The 15,852-nt window shown below is 43.7% G+C and overlaps 1 protein-coding gene across 1 annotated transcript in view; it reads left to right on the forward strand.

Annotated features, from left to right (window-relative positions):
- Positions 1 to 930: 930 nt before the first annotated feature.
- Positions 931 to 15,852, forward strand: part of tiam2a (TIAM Rac1 associated GEF 2a) — a 51,315-nt gene continuing 36,393 nt past the window's right edge. The window contains exons 1-7 of the mRNA XM_053433923.1: positions 931 to 1,005; positions 1,786 to 2,963; positions 6,366 to 6,819; positions 7,349 to 7,521; positions 8,471 to 8,695; positions 14,776 to 14,961; positions 15,263 to 15,406. Of these exons, the coding sequence (XP_053289898.1) occupies positions 1,788 to 2,963; positions 6,366 to 6,819; positions 7,349 to 7,521; positions 8,471 to 8,695; positions 14,776 to 14,961; positions 15,263 to 15,406 (2,358 nt within the window). The 5' untranslated portion in view covers positions 931 to 1,005; positions 1,786 to 1,787. The remainder of the gene's footprint in view (positions 1,006 to 1,785; positions 2,964 to 6,365; positions 6,820 to 7,348; positions 7,522 to 8,470; positions 8,696 to 14,775; positions 14,962 to 15,262; positions 15,407 to 15,852) is intronic.

The following is a 15,852-nucleotide window of genomic DNA, read 5'->3' on the forward strand; positions in this document are numbered from 1 at the left end:
AGCTGATAAACTCTTAATTCTGCAGATCACTTAAGCCTGAAGGTTAGGGCTTTTGGCAGCGGGCTGTTTACACTGTAACCTTATACATGCTGTACGTGTGCTTTGAGGCTTAGTAGAGTTAGCAGCATCTGAAAACCTTCCTGGAGTGTGAGCTAAATGCATTTAGGTAGGTTGTATTACACACACACAGGACACAGTCACACTGCCTCTCATATGATGCCCGGTGCCTCAGAGAGAGTGCTCCTCGGCCGTCTCTGGTTTTGGATCTAACCCCGGACAAATTTTGCTGTGACAAGTAAAAAAAGAAAAAGGCAAGCTAGAATTCCAAGGTTTAAAAATAAACAGACGGTCAAACTGTAGCCTTATTTCAAAAACCTTCCCAACTCTGATCAAAGACGACGTCATTTAGTTGTGGGGAGGTGGAAAAATGTCTGACTAATGTTTGGTTTGGATGCCTGATTGAGGATAGCTAAATTTGGGAGGTGGAGTGATATTTTTAAACTGGTCATACTACAGTGCCAGGGTGGCACTGATCTACTGTGCTGTCTTGTTCCTTGGGACTGCTTGAAACTTAAGGGCTGCATCTTGAGAGGAAATATTTATTTGGCTGTATAATTTTTGCAAACCTGCCAATAAGTTGTTTTCCAGACTTAGGAAAATCTCTGACTACATAAAGTAAGACAATCTCAGCTAGTGGAATGAGCCTTATTTTTGTTGCAACTTCACACTAGCTTTGTTTATCCCGATGAGAAACAAGTAGTGCTGCCCACCAAACACTATCCCCTCCCAAGCGCCAGGGGGATTAAGATCTGCTCTTTAAATGCTCACACCTGTTATCAAACTCAGCGCCCATTGCATGAAGTAAATTACAGTGCTAAATACTAAGTCGACCTCTTTCTCTATGTTTCAGATGAGCCAGACGACGAAGGGATGAGTTTATTTTAAGCAATGAGGCGGAGAGGACCGAGCGCAGGAGCTCCAATCTGAGACAAGACTTTCAGACAGGTGAGTCTGGGTTGTCTCTATTATTATACTTGATTATATTGAACCCACCTTTTAAAATATGTCCCTGTACACGCATTTCAATCTTTTAAAGTCATTGTAGTGTTTGAATACCAATGGGTCTTACTTTATCTTCAAATATATTGGTCCTGTTTTCAATGATCGTCATTTTTAAATGTAGCCACTATTTCCCCCTCCACATAATCTACTTGACAATTCAAAGACTTAAAGACTGTAGAAATGATTTGCCTGGACCTATTATGCAATGTCTTCACAGTTTGTCCTATAGCATCAAACATGTATGACATACATGTTTGATCAAGGCTCTCCAACCGTCTAGAAGTGATTTTTTTTTTTCATTGTCCTAAACTCTGTTGCACATAACAACCATTAAAATGAGAAAATCCTGTTAATCTGACTTTACTTTTCAAGAGAAATAAAGAAAGTGTGCAGCCAACGAGGAGGGGGGCAGACCAGATGGGTTGATGAGCAGATGTGATGGAATAACTCACAACCATTATTTTTGAAAGCCATAAGGAATATGTTAGACCTGCTGCTGTTTTACTCTCGAACCAGCCTCTGCAAATGAAAACGATTATGTGTGTATGTGTGTAGGGTTTTATGGGAGTGTGGCTATTATTGTTTGAGTAATATGTTAATTGTATGTCTCTGGTGACCTGGCATTATCTCATACCATATCATTTATGTTATACTGCCCATATGTATAAGTAACCATTTTTCCAGGATCAAGCCATTGACGTTATGGTTTTGTTTTCCAGACAGAGATGGGAAATTCAGAGAGCCAGTACAGCATCCAGGGGCAAAAAGGCGCCAGCATCGTCTTTCCTGGGAAACAGAAGCCATATTCACTGAAACTCCGCTCAGCCAAAGATGACGCCCTGTCACCACATACATGGTGGAAAAGTGCCCCAGTGGGCTCAGGGTACAAGGCCAGGTGTGTTGGCCGTGGTTGTTTGTCCCCTCCTAAAAGCCGACAGCCATACTCCACTCGGCACTATGACTATGTCTCCAAGGGAGCGAGAAGCAGTCCGAGTGAGCATCGCTGGCATCGCTCGCCTGGATGTGGCATACGAAAGCGTCACATGTCAGATGAGTATGAAGATAATCCGTACGGGGCTGAGCTCGGTGGAAATACCCAGGATAGACACAGTGAGGAACATGAGGTTCTAGAGGAGCAGAGCAGCCCGCGGGTGGTGATCAAGAAGGACGGTAGTCTCAGAGTGGAGTTCACAAACACTTCAGGAAATCCTCTCCTCCTGAACGAGGCCACTGGCCCCGTACAACTGCTCAAGTTCTCCCCCAACCTTGAGTCTGCCTCCACTCCCAGTCTGCCTGGTTCCAGTGGTAGTGGGCTGGATGGCCCCTGCAGTGGTCCTCCGCCGGCTTCTACCTCCTCCACAGCCAGGACCAGCAAGGGAAGCTCGCTGAGCTCTGATGGTTCATGGTATGACTCCCCCTGGGGGCCAAGCACAGAGCTGGGTGAGCAGGAACAATCCTGCTCTGCAAGCAGGACTCTAGTTCACTCGCCAATCCACCAGCTTGACTCATTTACTGAGCAATGCCCCCCTGTGTCTATCACAGACCTCTACAGGGAGCCATCAATAGCTGCTACCTTCCCCACAGCCAGAGACCTGTCCTCCCAGTTACAGAATCTTCCAGCAGGCCAGAGGGGACACCGAGCCTCCTTCGCATCCGTCCTCGATGCTCCCTTGGAGGAAGAATGCCCCGATGTCCGGCAGTACTCATCATACACCCTGCCCTGTCGCAGGCCAAAAGCACACACCATGAGTGAGGAGTTGGACCGTTACCCTGACCAGGAACAGCACCAGGAGCAAGGTGTGCCAGATTTTGGCGCCCCCAAGAAAGACTCCATCAGAAACCGCATCAGACGCCTCAGTGACTGGACAGGCAGCCTCAGCCGCAAGAAGAGGAAGTCTCAGGTAAGTTTGGCTGGGATGGGTTTTCAGAATCACATTCATTTTAATCTACTGCTTTATGGCTTTCGTCTTTACACTGCTTTATCGCTCCCAGGGTTCATTCAGGAATCATATCGACATGGTATGTAAAACATTAGGTCACATAGCTTGTTTGTAGTCACCCTGTAACTTATAGTCCTCTTAGTTTAAGCTCACGGTAGTTACAGTCATATCGTTTTTTATTGTGGTCATCTGTAGTTCTTTCATCACAAGCCTTACATTAACAGCTTATTAGACAGGAGAGGGCCACGCACAGACAGTTGTCTGTCTGGCGAGGCTTATATGATCATGAGCAGCAGTGGTTGTCCTGGCATGGTCAGTGAGCAACCACCGTCCTGTGGTCCTTACCGCCACAACAGCAGCTGTTTGAGGACAGGGCACAGTGGGGTGGCACAAAATGACATTCGTAAGGCCAGGAAACCAGTTCTTGTTTTTATTCAGAAAGAACACAAATACTAAGGGACTGTATCGGGGTGGGTACATGTGAAGTATTATTGCATACTGACTGTGTGCTTTCATAGTTATGAGTGCAGTACCCATATGTCAAAGTTTTGTTAAAAGTAGGGTAAGGCTGGATCAAGAGCCTAAATTTTAGTCTAAGTAGTCATTAGTCCAAGATTTAAATTATATTTAAACGGTTTTGCAGGTTTCAGTCTAGCTGATGACTGATTGAGGTGCATATAAATTTGGAAGTAGAGCAAGCTGCTGCAGTGACGCATCAGGCAGCTGATATACATCATACATATGTTTTCCAAGTAGTAAAACGATACTTGTGATACCTACAGGAAAGGTTCAGAGGAGAGGTTGGAAATAACCACAGCTTGTCTGCATGTTGCCTGCCTGCGCCGACCATGTAAATCTTTCTCCTACAACCACTCCAGTCTTAATAGCTTTAATTTGACACAAAACATTTGTTTAAACTGAACCTGAACCCGTGTCCTCCTCTATCTTGCAGGCTTGAAAGCAGTTGTTTCTGCATTAATTCGTTTAGCTCTGCCTTGTAAAAGTTTTAAGAACAGTGTTTAGGCACTGCCAAGAGAATAGCTCTAAGCCCCTAAGAGGCTCCGTTAGAGAGAAATTAAATCCTAGCCGGAGATTTAACCCCCACCCCTCCTATAATGTTAATGAATGACTTACGGTTGTTCTGGCTGTTGTGCAGTGCACATATTCTGGGCTCCCCTCTCAGTCTTCAGAGAGTAAATCTGCTTATCAGGATTGGTGTTCAGTCAGTTGGGTCAGACAACAAACCAAAGGACAGAACAGAAAAATCATTGTATTCAGATTACATTTTTTCTTCTTCTGAGAATTTGTGAGCTTCGCCTTGTACTTAAATAGCAGATGTTGCTGAGCGAATTATATGACGTACTTTGCCTTGACACTGTCACCTGAGTGTGGAGTGACAAACACCCCTGTAGACAGACAGTAATCATTCTGAGCGTTCCACAGCTTTCACTTTACATTAGTAATGTCTGCCTCTAAATCTCCTGCTTGCCATAATGCCATGCTAATCTATGGCCATTTGCGGGTACTTAGCCAGTTTGGGGCCAGAGCCAAGCAACCACATGTTTACTCGAGTCTGTTTGCTTATTCCGAAATAAATCTAAAAGAGCATTGTTTCTTACCTGAACAAATCCTCAGGAAACCTTTTAAATAAGGTGTGTATTCTGAAGGAAATTAAAATCTAATGCCAGCTCCAGGTTTCGCTGACAAATTCTAACAAGCAGGGCTCCTCACCCCTGACCTTAACCCTAACACTAACAAAAGCTAAAGGATAATTCAAACAAATAATGATACTAATAATAAGCATTTGAGGTAATGACAAGACCTGAAACAAGCTCATATTAAAGTGGTGGTGTTTAAAGTTGCAATATGCAAGTTATCTCACCTGCCATGTCTTTCAGGGATGGGTGGTGGTAATGGTCACTTGCCAGGAGCTTTTATTTAGTAAGACAGAGTTACAGCCTCTGAGCAGTGCTACTTCAGGGCAGCCTGTATGCTAACACTAAGACTGGAGATGTGCATGGCCTCAGCAGACGCATGATGGAAACAGAAGCCAAACCAGAGTTAGCATTGGCGCTGCTTTCAAATGAAGTTTGAAATTTGATGAACGATTGCAGAAACAGCTGTTAATGCTAATGTTGTCTACGTAGCGACAGCAAAGAAGCTTGTCTGCGGAATAAATTTCCTTTTTCCTTTGGGGGCCATTTTGTTGAATGCCAAACCTCTGCGGCATATGTCTCCACAGGCTGGTCAAGTTGCCTTCTTTTCAGTTGGTCAACCAAAATCAGGAGCACCTCCAGCTCTAGTTTCCCTCCACTTGGGCTCAAGGGCTCTGTTGTGGGTTTAAAGGTCAAACTGTGACCCTAATGCCAAAGACCAAGAACCTGCTCTTAATGAAAGGCAGCTGGAGGAGGGAGACGGTGGATAAATTTGGACTGTGCCCGCTAAAGGAAAGTAGACGTAAACCTGCCCTGTGCACAGTGCACATTTTCCTACGGCTGTAGCATACCAGTGCTGTGGCGGCAGTTGAACATAATGATCAAACAAAGGCAGTCCTCAAACTGTGGGCTCACAGGGTTCATTTCACAGGATCTCTGGTCTGTCTGGCCTAACCCTTTTTTGTTAACTATTAAATAGGGGGTGGAAATAGCACAAAATAAGTATAGAGATGGAGAAGACCCGGACAAAGCAGAGGGAGACACAGAAACAAACAAACAAACAAAGATGGAGAATGATTGCTGTCATCACAGCACATGCTGTGCGTCATCACGTTGAGAGCACTCCACTATGTTGCCAGGGGCAGAATCGATGCTGCAATCTACTCAAGTAGTAGGCAGGCTGTCACTAGCCATGAAAGACTGCAGTTCTATCAAGTGTTCATTTGGGGAATTGGGAAGCTTAGGCAGACCTCAAATGACGTGAAATTGTCGAAGCCTGGAGGGTTCCAACCTCCCAGGTGCCATCGCAGGAAATTGTCCCACTTTCTCAGCCTTTTTAAAAAGATTTGCAGACTGAAATGCAGACTTTGAAGTGGGTTCGAGTTTTTTTCCCAAAAGTTTTCCCTGCAATTGTGCAGTGCCCCTGGGCTAATTGAAAGGTTTCGCAGTATGAGCTCATAGTGCTTGTCATGCATATATACAGAGCTGTTTATGTCTATTGACAAACATGCTTTATTTTTGCATAAATATAGGAACTGGAACAATGAATCTGTGAAATAAGTTTTTATATATTCAAACAAGTCCAAGACTAACTAATCAATTAAACTGATCGCTGTAAGGAAAGTCTCATCCTTCCCTTCATCCTCTGTCTTTCATCTAATTAATAGATGGTCCTCATGCCTTTCTTCCGCCTTTTGTGCCTTATCAGGAATCTCGATGCAAGGACTTGAGTGATGCCTTTGACAGTGGAATCGACGGCCTGACTGCAGACACCAGCTCCCCCTCCCAGGTCTCCAGCCTCCTCGGGTTCCCAGGAACGTCAAGGGCCCAATCTTCAGGGGCCATCCCCCAAACAACCAGCGATGCCCTGCGCCAGAATATTTATGAGAACTTCATGAGGGAGCTGGACATGGGCACAGGGCAGGGTGGAGGGGGAGGAGGGGAGAGAAGAGACCCGTCCACTGGCACCGAAGAGGGGGAGAGCAGCAGTGAGTCAGCAGAGGGCTCTCTGGAGGAGCTGGACCTGCTGTTTGAGAAGGAGCAGGGGGTGGTCAGGCGGGCCGGCTGGCTCTCTTTTAAACCCCTTATCACGCTGCACAAGGACAGGAAGCTTGAGCTGGTGACCCGCCGCAAGTGGAAGCAGTACTGGGTGACCGTGAAAGGTAATTTTGAGTCTGCGGATAGAGGAGGTGGTTTTGACTTAATAGTTAGAAGATTATACTAATTTAATCTTTGTTAAGGTCAGGTTTGGGGAGCACAAATGCTCCTGTTTCAATCTCAGTGTTTTTTCCTTGACCATTGCTTCACACCTGACATTTAGTGATTAAAAGCTCACAGGGAATTCTACTGATAAGGGTTAGGGTTCTTATTAAGCCTCTACAAGGTTGCTCAACACAAAATGTCTTTATACCTGTTCAGTGACAATTAAGATCTCTTCATCAAAAACTGAGGGTAGAAGCAAGGACAGCCTTAACGCTTTTATGATTCTTACTTTTGGGAGAATAAATCTCTTTGCTTTTATGTTTCAGTGCTGTTGCAAATATCCCAGTCCCGCTGAATACATTTCTTGGATGTTTTTACGAGGACATGTTGTCTTTAAAACACCCAAACTCTAGAGGAACACTTTCTTTTTGCATCACTTTCTCATGTTAATCTATTGTCGTGTCTGTATCTCCACATCTTGGTTTCCAGGTTGTACGTTGCTGTTCTACGAGACCTATGGTAAAGGTTCTCCGGAGCAGGAGCTGTCGCCTCGCTATGCTCTCTTGGCCGAGGACAGCATCGTCCAGGCCGTTCCTGAACATCCAAAGAGGGAGAATGTCTTCTGCCTTAGCAACTCATACGGAGATGTATACCTCTTTCAGGTAAAGCACATCAGCCGACGTAGCTCTCCATATATAACACATATTTGTGTTATTGAGATTCAAAGGAATGATTTAATCTTTATGTGCATTTAAGTGTGAATGGTATGTGTTGGTGTTTATGTGCTAATACCAGACAAACAAGGGAATGTATAGGGTATACATAGCAGCATGCACTGCATGATTTTGGCTGTATTATTCCTTAGAGACACTTTTTACCTTCTCTTCCAGACATTTGAAATGAACAATGTTGGCTTGTTAGGTCTTGCGAGCAAACGGCCTAAACTTCTCAGACAAGTTGTTCTGAGAGCACAGCCTATTTGCCCGTTGTGCTTACTGACCTAAATATCAGGAGCAATTTTATTGGCTCCTTCCATGTAGACTCCTCCACTCTCAAAATTACAAGTTTCGCAGATTGCACTATATTGCAGTGTCCAGACCTATAAATAATAAAATGGTGTTGAGGTGACGGGGCCCCAGGGGGAAGAATAGAGAGAAATTACCTCTGCAACATAAACATCAAGCCTTGGTTTCTTCCATTTGTTTCTTCCATTTGTTTCCACTTACACGGCCTGTTGAGCATGAGTCATCCTCATTGAAAAATAGGGGCTTCACAACAAATGTTCTGCTTCCAAATGAATCACCCTATAAAGACAGAGATGATCATGAAACGGCTTATTAAGAGGGAAAATGTATGTTTAATTTCAGCAACAGTTCATAACATGTGGTTTCTCAGAGGCGCTGCAAATCACATTTTCTTTTATTGATCCAGCGAAGCCCAAGTTACCACCCAATTATATTATTGTGATACATGATAGAAAAACACAATATTGTTGGACTGGAAATTCTAGGAGATTTCTAAGGTGTCAGATCTTTGAATCTATCTTGTAACAAGAATATTGGTCTTACTGCCTCATCAAATCTTACTCCCTGTGTCTCCCTGCCCCTCCAGGCCAGCAACCAGACCGACCTGGAGAACTGGGTGACGGCCATTCACTCTGCCAGTGCCTCACTGCTGGCCAAGCGTCAGGGGAAGGAGGACACGGTGCGTCTGCTGCGCAGCCAGGTCCGAGGGCTGCTGCAAAAGATCGACATGGACGGAAAGATGAAGAAGATGGCCGAGCTGCAGCTGACTGTGGTCAACAACCCAAAGAACCGCAAAGCTATTGAGAACCAGGTATGGTGGTGATGATGATGGAACTCATACTCAGACATGAGTATTGGTAACTAATGTTGCATCAGTTGCATGTCATATGCTCTAGTCATACTTAGTTTGCATGATACATATAGCGACTACATGACATGCCCTACTTAATTTCCCTGAATTTGTGACTGCGGCGACACACCGTCGCTTTATTTTTGTCTGTGGTTGGGTGAAGTGGCCTAAATGCACTGGTCCCTGAACGCATCCCGAGGGGCCCAGGGGAGCAGCTCTCTTCCCCCAAGCATCAGATTGGGATTCCAGATGTTTCCTGGTAATGGGCTCGCAACATGCATTATCCTCTTCCTCTTCCTCTTCCTCCTCCTCCTCCTCCTCCCCCTCCTACTCACTGCCTAGGGGGGAATGCCAAGCACATAGCACTGTGCCGTAGCCTACATGCAGCAGATTACAGATTCTGATAAAAAAGGCCCATAACCGATGGATAAGCGAGAACACAAATACTTTTACAAGAAACAAGTGTTTATTGAGGAATGTGGGTGAAATCATGGTGCTGTTTTTGTACCTGCAACTCAGATGGTCAGAGACTTAAAAATTTTAATTCACTCATTATATTCTCACCACTATGCAGATAGTAGTAGTAGTAGTAACTAGCTGTTATCCTCAGCTAGTTACTACTACTAACAAGATACTCAAAATCCACCCCTCCGTCTGTATAGTGGTGAGTACATAATGAGTCAATTTAAATTTTTGGGTGAACTATCCGAATTTCTGCTTAGCCACAAGTGTCCACATTTGGCCAGTGAGTTATGCATTTATGTGCTAGTAAAGCCTAAGTGTCGCTGTCCATTATTTGGTTTTTAGTTAAAGCATCCCGAGTGGTAATATATCCATGTGTGTCTAAGTTGGACAGTTCACTGCCGCAATGACCAGTGGAGATGTCTCCTCCTGACTACTTGACGGACTTTTTGGATCTGTTTCCATTTAGCGAGTATGCCAGTTCAGTGTAGACGAGGAGACAGACGGGGGTTTGGAGTCAATGATAGGGTCAGAGGGGTATGGGACAAGACTCTGGTACAGGCGCCCAGAGGCTGATGATAGATTTAAGGTTTCGTTTGGGTTGTCTCGCAACAACAGGGCACTACTTTGATGTCCCCGCCCACCCCCACCCATGTCTTCAGAAATCAGTGCCAGCTGATCCTCTTTTGAAGTCTGCATTTACCTCCACTCACACACACACAAGAACACACACACACACACACACACACTGCGATCGAGTTGCATTGTAAGACTTATTATGCATTAGGGCTTTTACAGAGAGCATGGAGCAGATGTTAAAGAGGGGAAAGAAGAAAAGATGAGAATCTGTTAAAGAAAGGCTTATTGCTGCTGAGCTTAATAGCCCTGCAATGGATGTAAATAAGTGGCGCATGTAGACCAGATGGGTCCAAACATGCCTTTGCTTTTCACTGATATCAGTTGATTGTCTTACTGCTTTGATCCGAACCTGCTTGAGTCGTGAAGCAGTCGACCGCTTAAAGGCTTTGCTGTTCATCAGTGAAACGCCCTGGCATGAATCATTGAACTGAATGTTCTGCTAAGGTCTATTTTCGTTCATGTCTGAATGAAAACGCAGATATCTGACTGTTGACAAACACATCCAGATGGCGTGTAAATCAGACTCATGCTAGGATCTGGTGTGATGGTTATATTTATTATTCTAAAACAGCGACTCTCCAAAATGTCTGTGCTTTTGAGGAAGGAGCTTATCTGATGTGCCTAGTAATGTCTCCCTCCCCACCGAGTCATCCTCAAAGTACTCATTGGAATTAAATTATAATTCAGAACACTGTATATACAAATGGTAAATGTTCTGCATTTATATAGCACTTTTCTAGTCTTGATGACCACTCAAAGCTCTTTACAATACAGTTTTTTACCCATTCACACACATTCATACAGTGCATCTATGTGCAGCAAATATATAAAAGTATAGCAAGATGAAAAATGTGTATTCACAGGATTTGTGTACAAAGTCTTTGAGTTCACAATCAGCAGAGTAACACTGTAATCCATGTCTCTGAGATACATATTTAGTGTGATACTCCGTGTTAACATTGCCGATTCCATATGCGACTACAAATAAGATGACTCAACTTTTGGTTGACAGAAAAAGTTGGCAGATAGCAGTAAGCCAACATCTATATGGGTCAATGACTTATAAGGATTTTCAACAGGCCAATTTTTAAATAATTTTAAAAAATAATAATTATTATAACTATTCAAACATTAAGACATGTTGTGTACACATACAATCATATACAAATTTATAATTATTTGATTTAAGAGTTTTTTCATCTGGAGGAATTGGCCGTGACTTTAAACATTTCATGTGGTGCGACCGTAATTTATCTTTTAATTATCTAAAACACTCTGCAATGGTTGCACCACATTTGGTCGCACCACATGATATTTTCAGACAGAATTGGCCACGGAAAACAAACTAGGTCAGCAAAAAAGGTCACTATGAAATTTCTAATCAAAATGTTTTTTTTGAGGTCATACCACATGATATCCAAACGTGGCAGCTACATACCAGCTGTGAAAAAGGTTATTTTTCTCCAAATTTGAGAGAGAGTTACAAACCTGTTGCTGCTTCCATGGGTCCTTTGCAAAATGGTTTATGATGCAACTTCCTGTCTTTAAATGGATTTCAACATCAAAGTACCTAATTGGTCATTTCTTGATGGTCGCACCACACGATATTTCATAAAGTTGACATGATCGGACAAAGTTTGCTTGTATACTATGATGGAAATATAAATGCAGATGCTTTGAATTGTTGTACAGGACTACAAATTACTTTTGAAATAATGCCAAATATGGCAGAAAATTTATTTGAATAGATTTTGAGTAATTTCAAAGAAGCTTTCACAACAGCAGTCATGACCGGACTGTCGCACTACTTTGTATTTTGACACTTTAAAAAACAGAAACATTGAAATAACTAATGGTTTTTGGAAATGTAAAGTATGTACATATCGGTAGAGGTACTACATATATATATACATTTATATATTTGGTATTTCTTTATGTATTTAAACCTTTTTTAAACAGAAGAAAATGCAGTCAGAGAGAATATATAGGCGTCACGTCAATAACCCATATACATCTACAGTATATACATCTATGTCCTTGTAAAGTTGCTGTCAGTTAGGCTCTGATGTCAAAATATCTATGTCCTTGTTTAAATCTCTGATTTGAACCGTGCTGATTTCCTAGAGATAGATGATGGCACTGATGCCTCACTCCCCAATTATTAAGAGATCTGGCATGACAGAATGCGAGGTCATTTTGTACCCAAAGCATGTGGATCTGAGCTGCTGGTCTCATGGTCTGGATTGGGAATAATTGCTGAATGTCACTGACTCATGACTTGTTAACCAAGGCCACCTGCACAGCTACAGTCACAGGCGCTTTCATGGGTTCAGCACATAATATAGCTCGTCACGGTCCCTTGGTGATCTCTGTGCAAAGATTCTGTTGAAGTTGTTTAATTGTGTAAGTCAGAGGTTCATAAAACAGCAGCCTCCCGGCCCTCCTCAGTTTGTTCCCAATCCTACAGAATGCCATTAACGTGAAAGAGACCTAATGGGACAACGCCATAGGGTGTGTTATTGTAAATGAACTCGCAGCGCAGACGAGACCTATTAAAGTCAGTTGTTATGGAGGGTTGTTTAACTTGAGTGTTCTCATTAAAACGAGTCTCCAGCCAACAAAATAAGCACTTTTTCATAGCTTACATAGTGCAAACAGGGACGGGGGGGCATGGAAGGCAAACTGTAAATTGTGTGTGTATGCGCTCCCTGGTTTGTGTGCCGGTCCGGGTTTAACGGGTGGTGTGCGCAACATCACAATCCTCTCTAGACTTACATAAAAACGGGCACTTGGATTTAATGCATAAACACACACACACACACACACACACACACACACACACACACACACACACACACACACACACACTCTCTCCTTTGCTCGACACACACTCACCCCTCACTATCAAACCACCTCCAATTTATCCCCTCACCTTCCACCAACATCTGCAAGCAATTGCAGCTTGATGGAAAGCACTCGACTGACCTCTGATCTCCCTCGTTGACTCCCCCTCTCCAAGCCATTACCTCCCCTGAATTCTCTTTTTCACTGCCTCCACCAAAACGCGTCCACTGAATTCACTTGGACCCCGTTCAGACCTGGTGTTATCACCCGAGGGATCCGATGAAAAGTGGTCAGCGCTAAAGTACAGGTCTGATCCAGCTCCAATGTGTCCATACTGCATCTGGAGATCTGATCACTGAGACCACATTAGAACGTGGTCTGGGACGCATGTGGTGCAGGGGCTCAGCTGCTGTCCTCTGTCTCGCGACAGATTCACAACAAATTGAATGAACTTTCAGTGTCAAGACGTTGAGTTGTTTGTGGACAAAGCTACAATATCAACAATGACCGACACATTATGATTGATACCAGTGGGGATTTTAGCCTGACATTTCTGGTGGGGCAATTTTGTATGACGTCATGTCACCATCATAAAAATAGAGATAGCTGATTATTATAAGCCATAGGCCTATATAGACCACTAAGATATACTATGGGCTGCATTTTGAGTGTCAGCAGGGAGCAGAAATTCATTCAGTTTAGGAAATAGGTGGTGAGTACGATTAACGATGTAAAAAACTGAATGTAGCAGAAAAGTTTAGTTTTCACTGTAACACGTTACAACACATCAACATCAATACTCTGAATAAAGAGCTTTAGGAGATGTAATGCTACTTTAATCAGCTGCTCTTACAATGCAGATGTGACATTAAATACTCAGATTTCAGTTGATCACAGTAAATCTGTTCTACAGAATAATAAGCTGTGTAACACTGTCAAGTCGAATTGTTTGGTGAGTGAAAAAACTTCACATGACATTAGATATCTTACGTGGTGGAGCTTATTCTCCGGACACCCACACTCTCCTGTCTCAGGTTCATCCTCATAAACTAACGCTTCTCTCTGCTGGGGGGACCGGCTCATGCCGGTTCGTGTCGGTGTTTGTCGGTAATACTCGCGAATGCTCCTGTTAGCATCTGGATTACTGCTGCTATCATGCCTGCGGGCTAGCAGAGCTAAGCTAACAAGCCAGGTACAGGTACCTGCGAATCACTACTAACACATAAATAAAATACTAAACTTTACTTAACACAGAGACGGGAGCGCAGACGTGTTTAGCTTCTCTGTCAGGAGAACAAGCCGAACATCAAACCGTATTATTCATCCGATATGTGAGTGAAACCTCTCCGCAGACTCAGGTCGTGTTCACTGACGGGGGATAGCCTGTTAGCCTGTTAGCTCGGGTGAAGCCGAGCAGGCAACAGGATAGGAGCTGGAGTCGCGTTTCGCATTATTCGAGTCGAGTTGCTAAGCAGATTTCGTGGGGAACATCTGAAAGTGCCCCATCTCCCGGTGTTTCAATGGCAACAGTCTTAAGCTTGGGCCGTTGCCCCCAGAGCAGAGACGGACGGCAAGAGAGAAGCTTTTCACAGAGCAAGCACACAGACAGAAACACACACGAATCAAATGACTCCAAAACAATACTATAAGGCTTGTGAGTCAAGTTTATTCACACACACATTCACGTTTCTTTGCATATAAAATAAAATAAAATAAAATATATTTTGCCACAAAGTACAGATGTATTGAGCTTTCTGGACAACAGCGCCATCTGGATCTGGTGGGGCAGTGCCCAACGTGCCCCTAATGTAGAAACGCCACTGATTGATACTATTTTTCAAATTTGTAAAAACTTTCTTCATAGTAGATCTGTGCACTGCTCATTGACCTGTTCAGTCCCTTCTGACTCCTCTCTCTCTCTCACTCTCGATCGCTCATGCCAACATGTCACACGACACATCTATATACTCAGACTGGGTTAGAAGAACATTTGGTTTTCGCTATCACAAATGGCGTTCATGATTACTAAGTGTGAGCAGGGCTTCGAAAACACCTCCTCCAAACCTACCAAAGTAACCTTCTTCCTTTCTCCTCAGATCCAGCAGTGGGAGCAGAATCTCGAGCGGTTCAACATGGATCTCTTCAGGATGCGCTGTTACCTTGCCAGTCTTCAGGGCGGGGAGCTGCCCAACCCAAAGAGCCTGCTAGCCATCGCCAGCCGCCCTACCAAAACCACCCTGGGGCGCCTGGGGATCTTCTCGGTCTCTTCCTTCCACGCACTGGTGAGGAACTCTTAGACAAATGATTGAATGCTAAATAAATAATCAGAGAACAAACTGTATTTCCTGTTTGTTTGCTCTGCGTGTTCCCTTTTTGTTTTGCAATACTTCACTTTCAATTCCCTGGATATCTAACAGGAACCTTGAAATCCCTTTAATCATTCCAAAACTTGAAAAGCATCCCGATAACACGTCCTTTTTGCATTACTGGAGGAACATGAACTTAATTAAGATGGTCTGATTAGATGACATTTCTTTTGGCGAGCCAGATGATTACAGTCCTGTTCTTGTGCAATCTGTTCAGATCTGTTCCCGAGATGAGGCCACTCTGAGGAGGCGCTCGCTGTCCCTGACTTACAGACAACACAAGAGAGGTCTTTTCTCTTCGCTGAAAGGTCTCGACAACCTCACGAAGAGAGGCCGGGACAAGAGGCCCTCTGTATCACAGGTATTACTGCGCCCACAGTTACATGCACAGAGATGGGTGCTATTATGACAAAATCATTTCAAATGCCACAAAAACTCATAATGCTCATTATCTCTCTCATATGAACAGTTTCGGGGCTGTAGCAAAGCGTCTTGGTTAAAATGTCTAATATCTTCATATTTAATATCTTCAGTGTTCAGAATCGTTTATGCAAATATGTAAAACACTGCAGTAGAAATGCACTGCTGTCGGTGTTTTTCTTTGTAGTCAAACTCGGTACAGCTGTCTTGCCTTAGGATACAATTGTGCACTACATAGCGCTTCATGTAGGTTCAAGATGCTGCCACACTTTGCCGCTACTTCCTTGTCACAACGATTACTGTGTTCTGTCTCTGTGTCACTTTGTAGAGGTGGAAGATTCTTTGTTTTTTAATATGTGACTTGCAGCGAACCCATAAGCAATCGCT

This window comes from Pleuronectes platessa, chromosome 11, assembly GCF_947347685.1.
Source record: "Pleuronectes platessa chromosome 11, fPlePla1.1, whole genome shotgun sequence".
NCBI lineage: Eukaryota > Metazoa > Chordata > Actinopteri > Pleuronectiformes > Pleuronectidae > Pleuronectes > Pleuronectes platessa.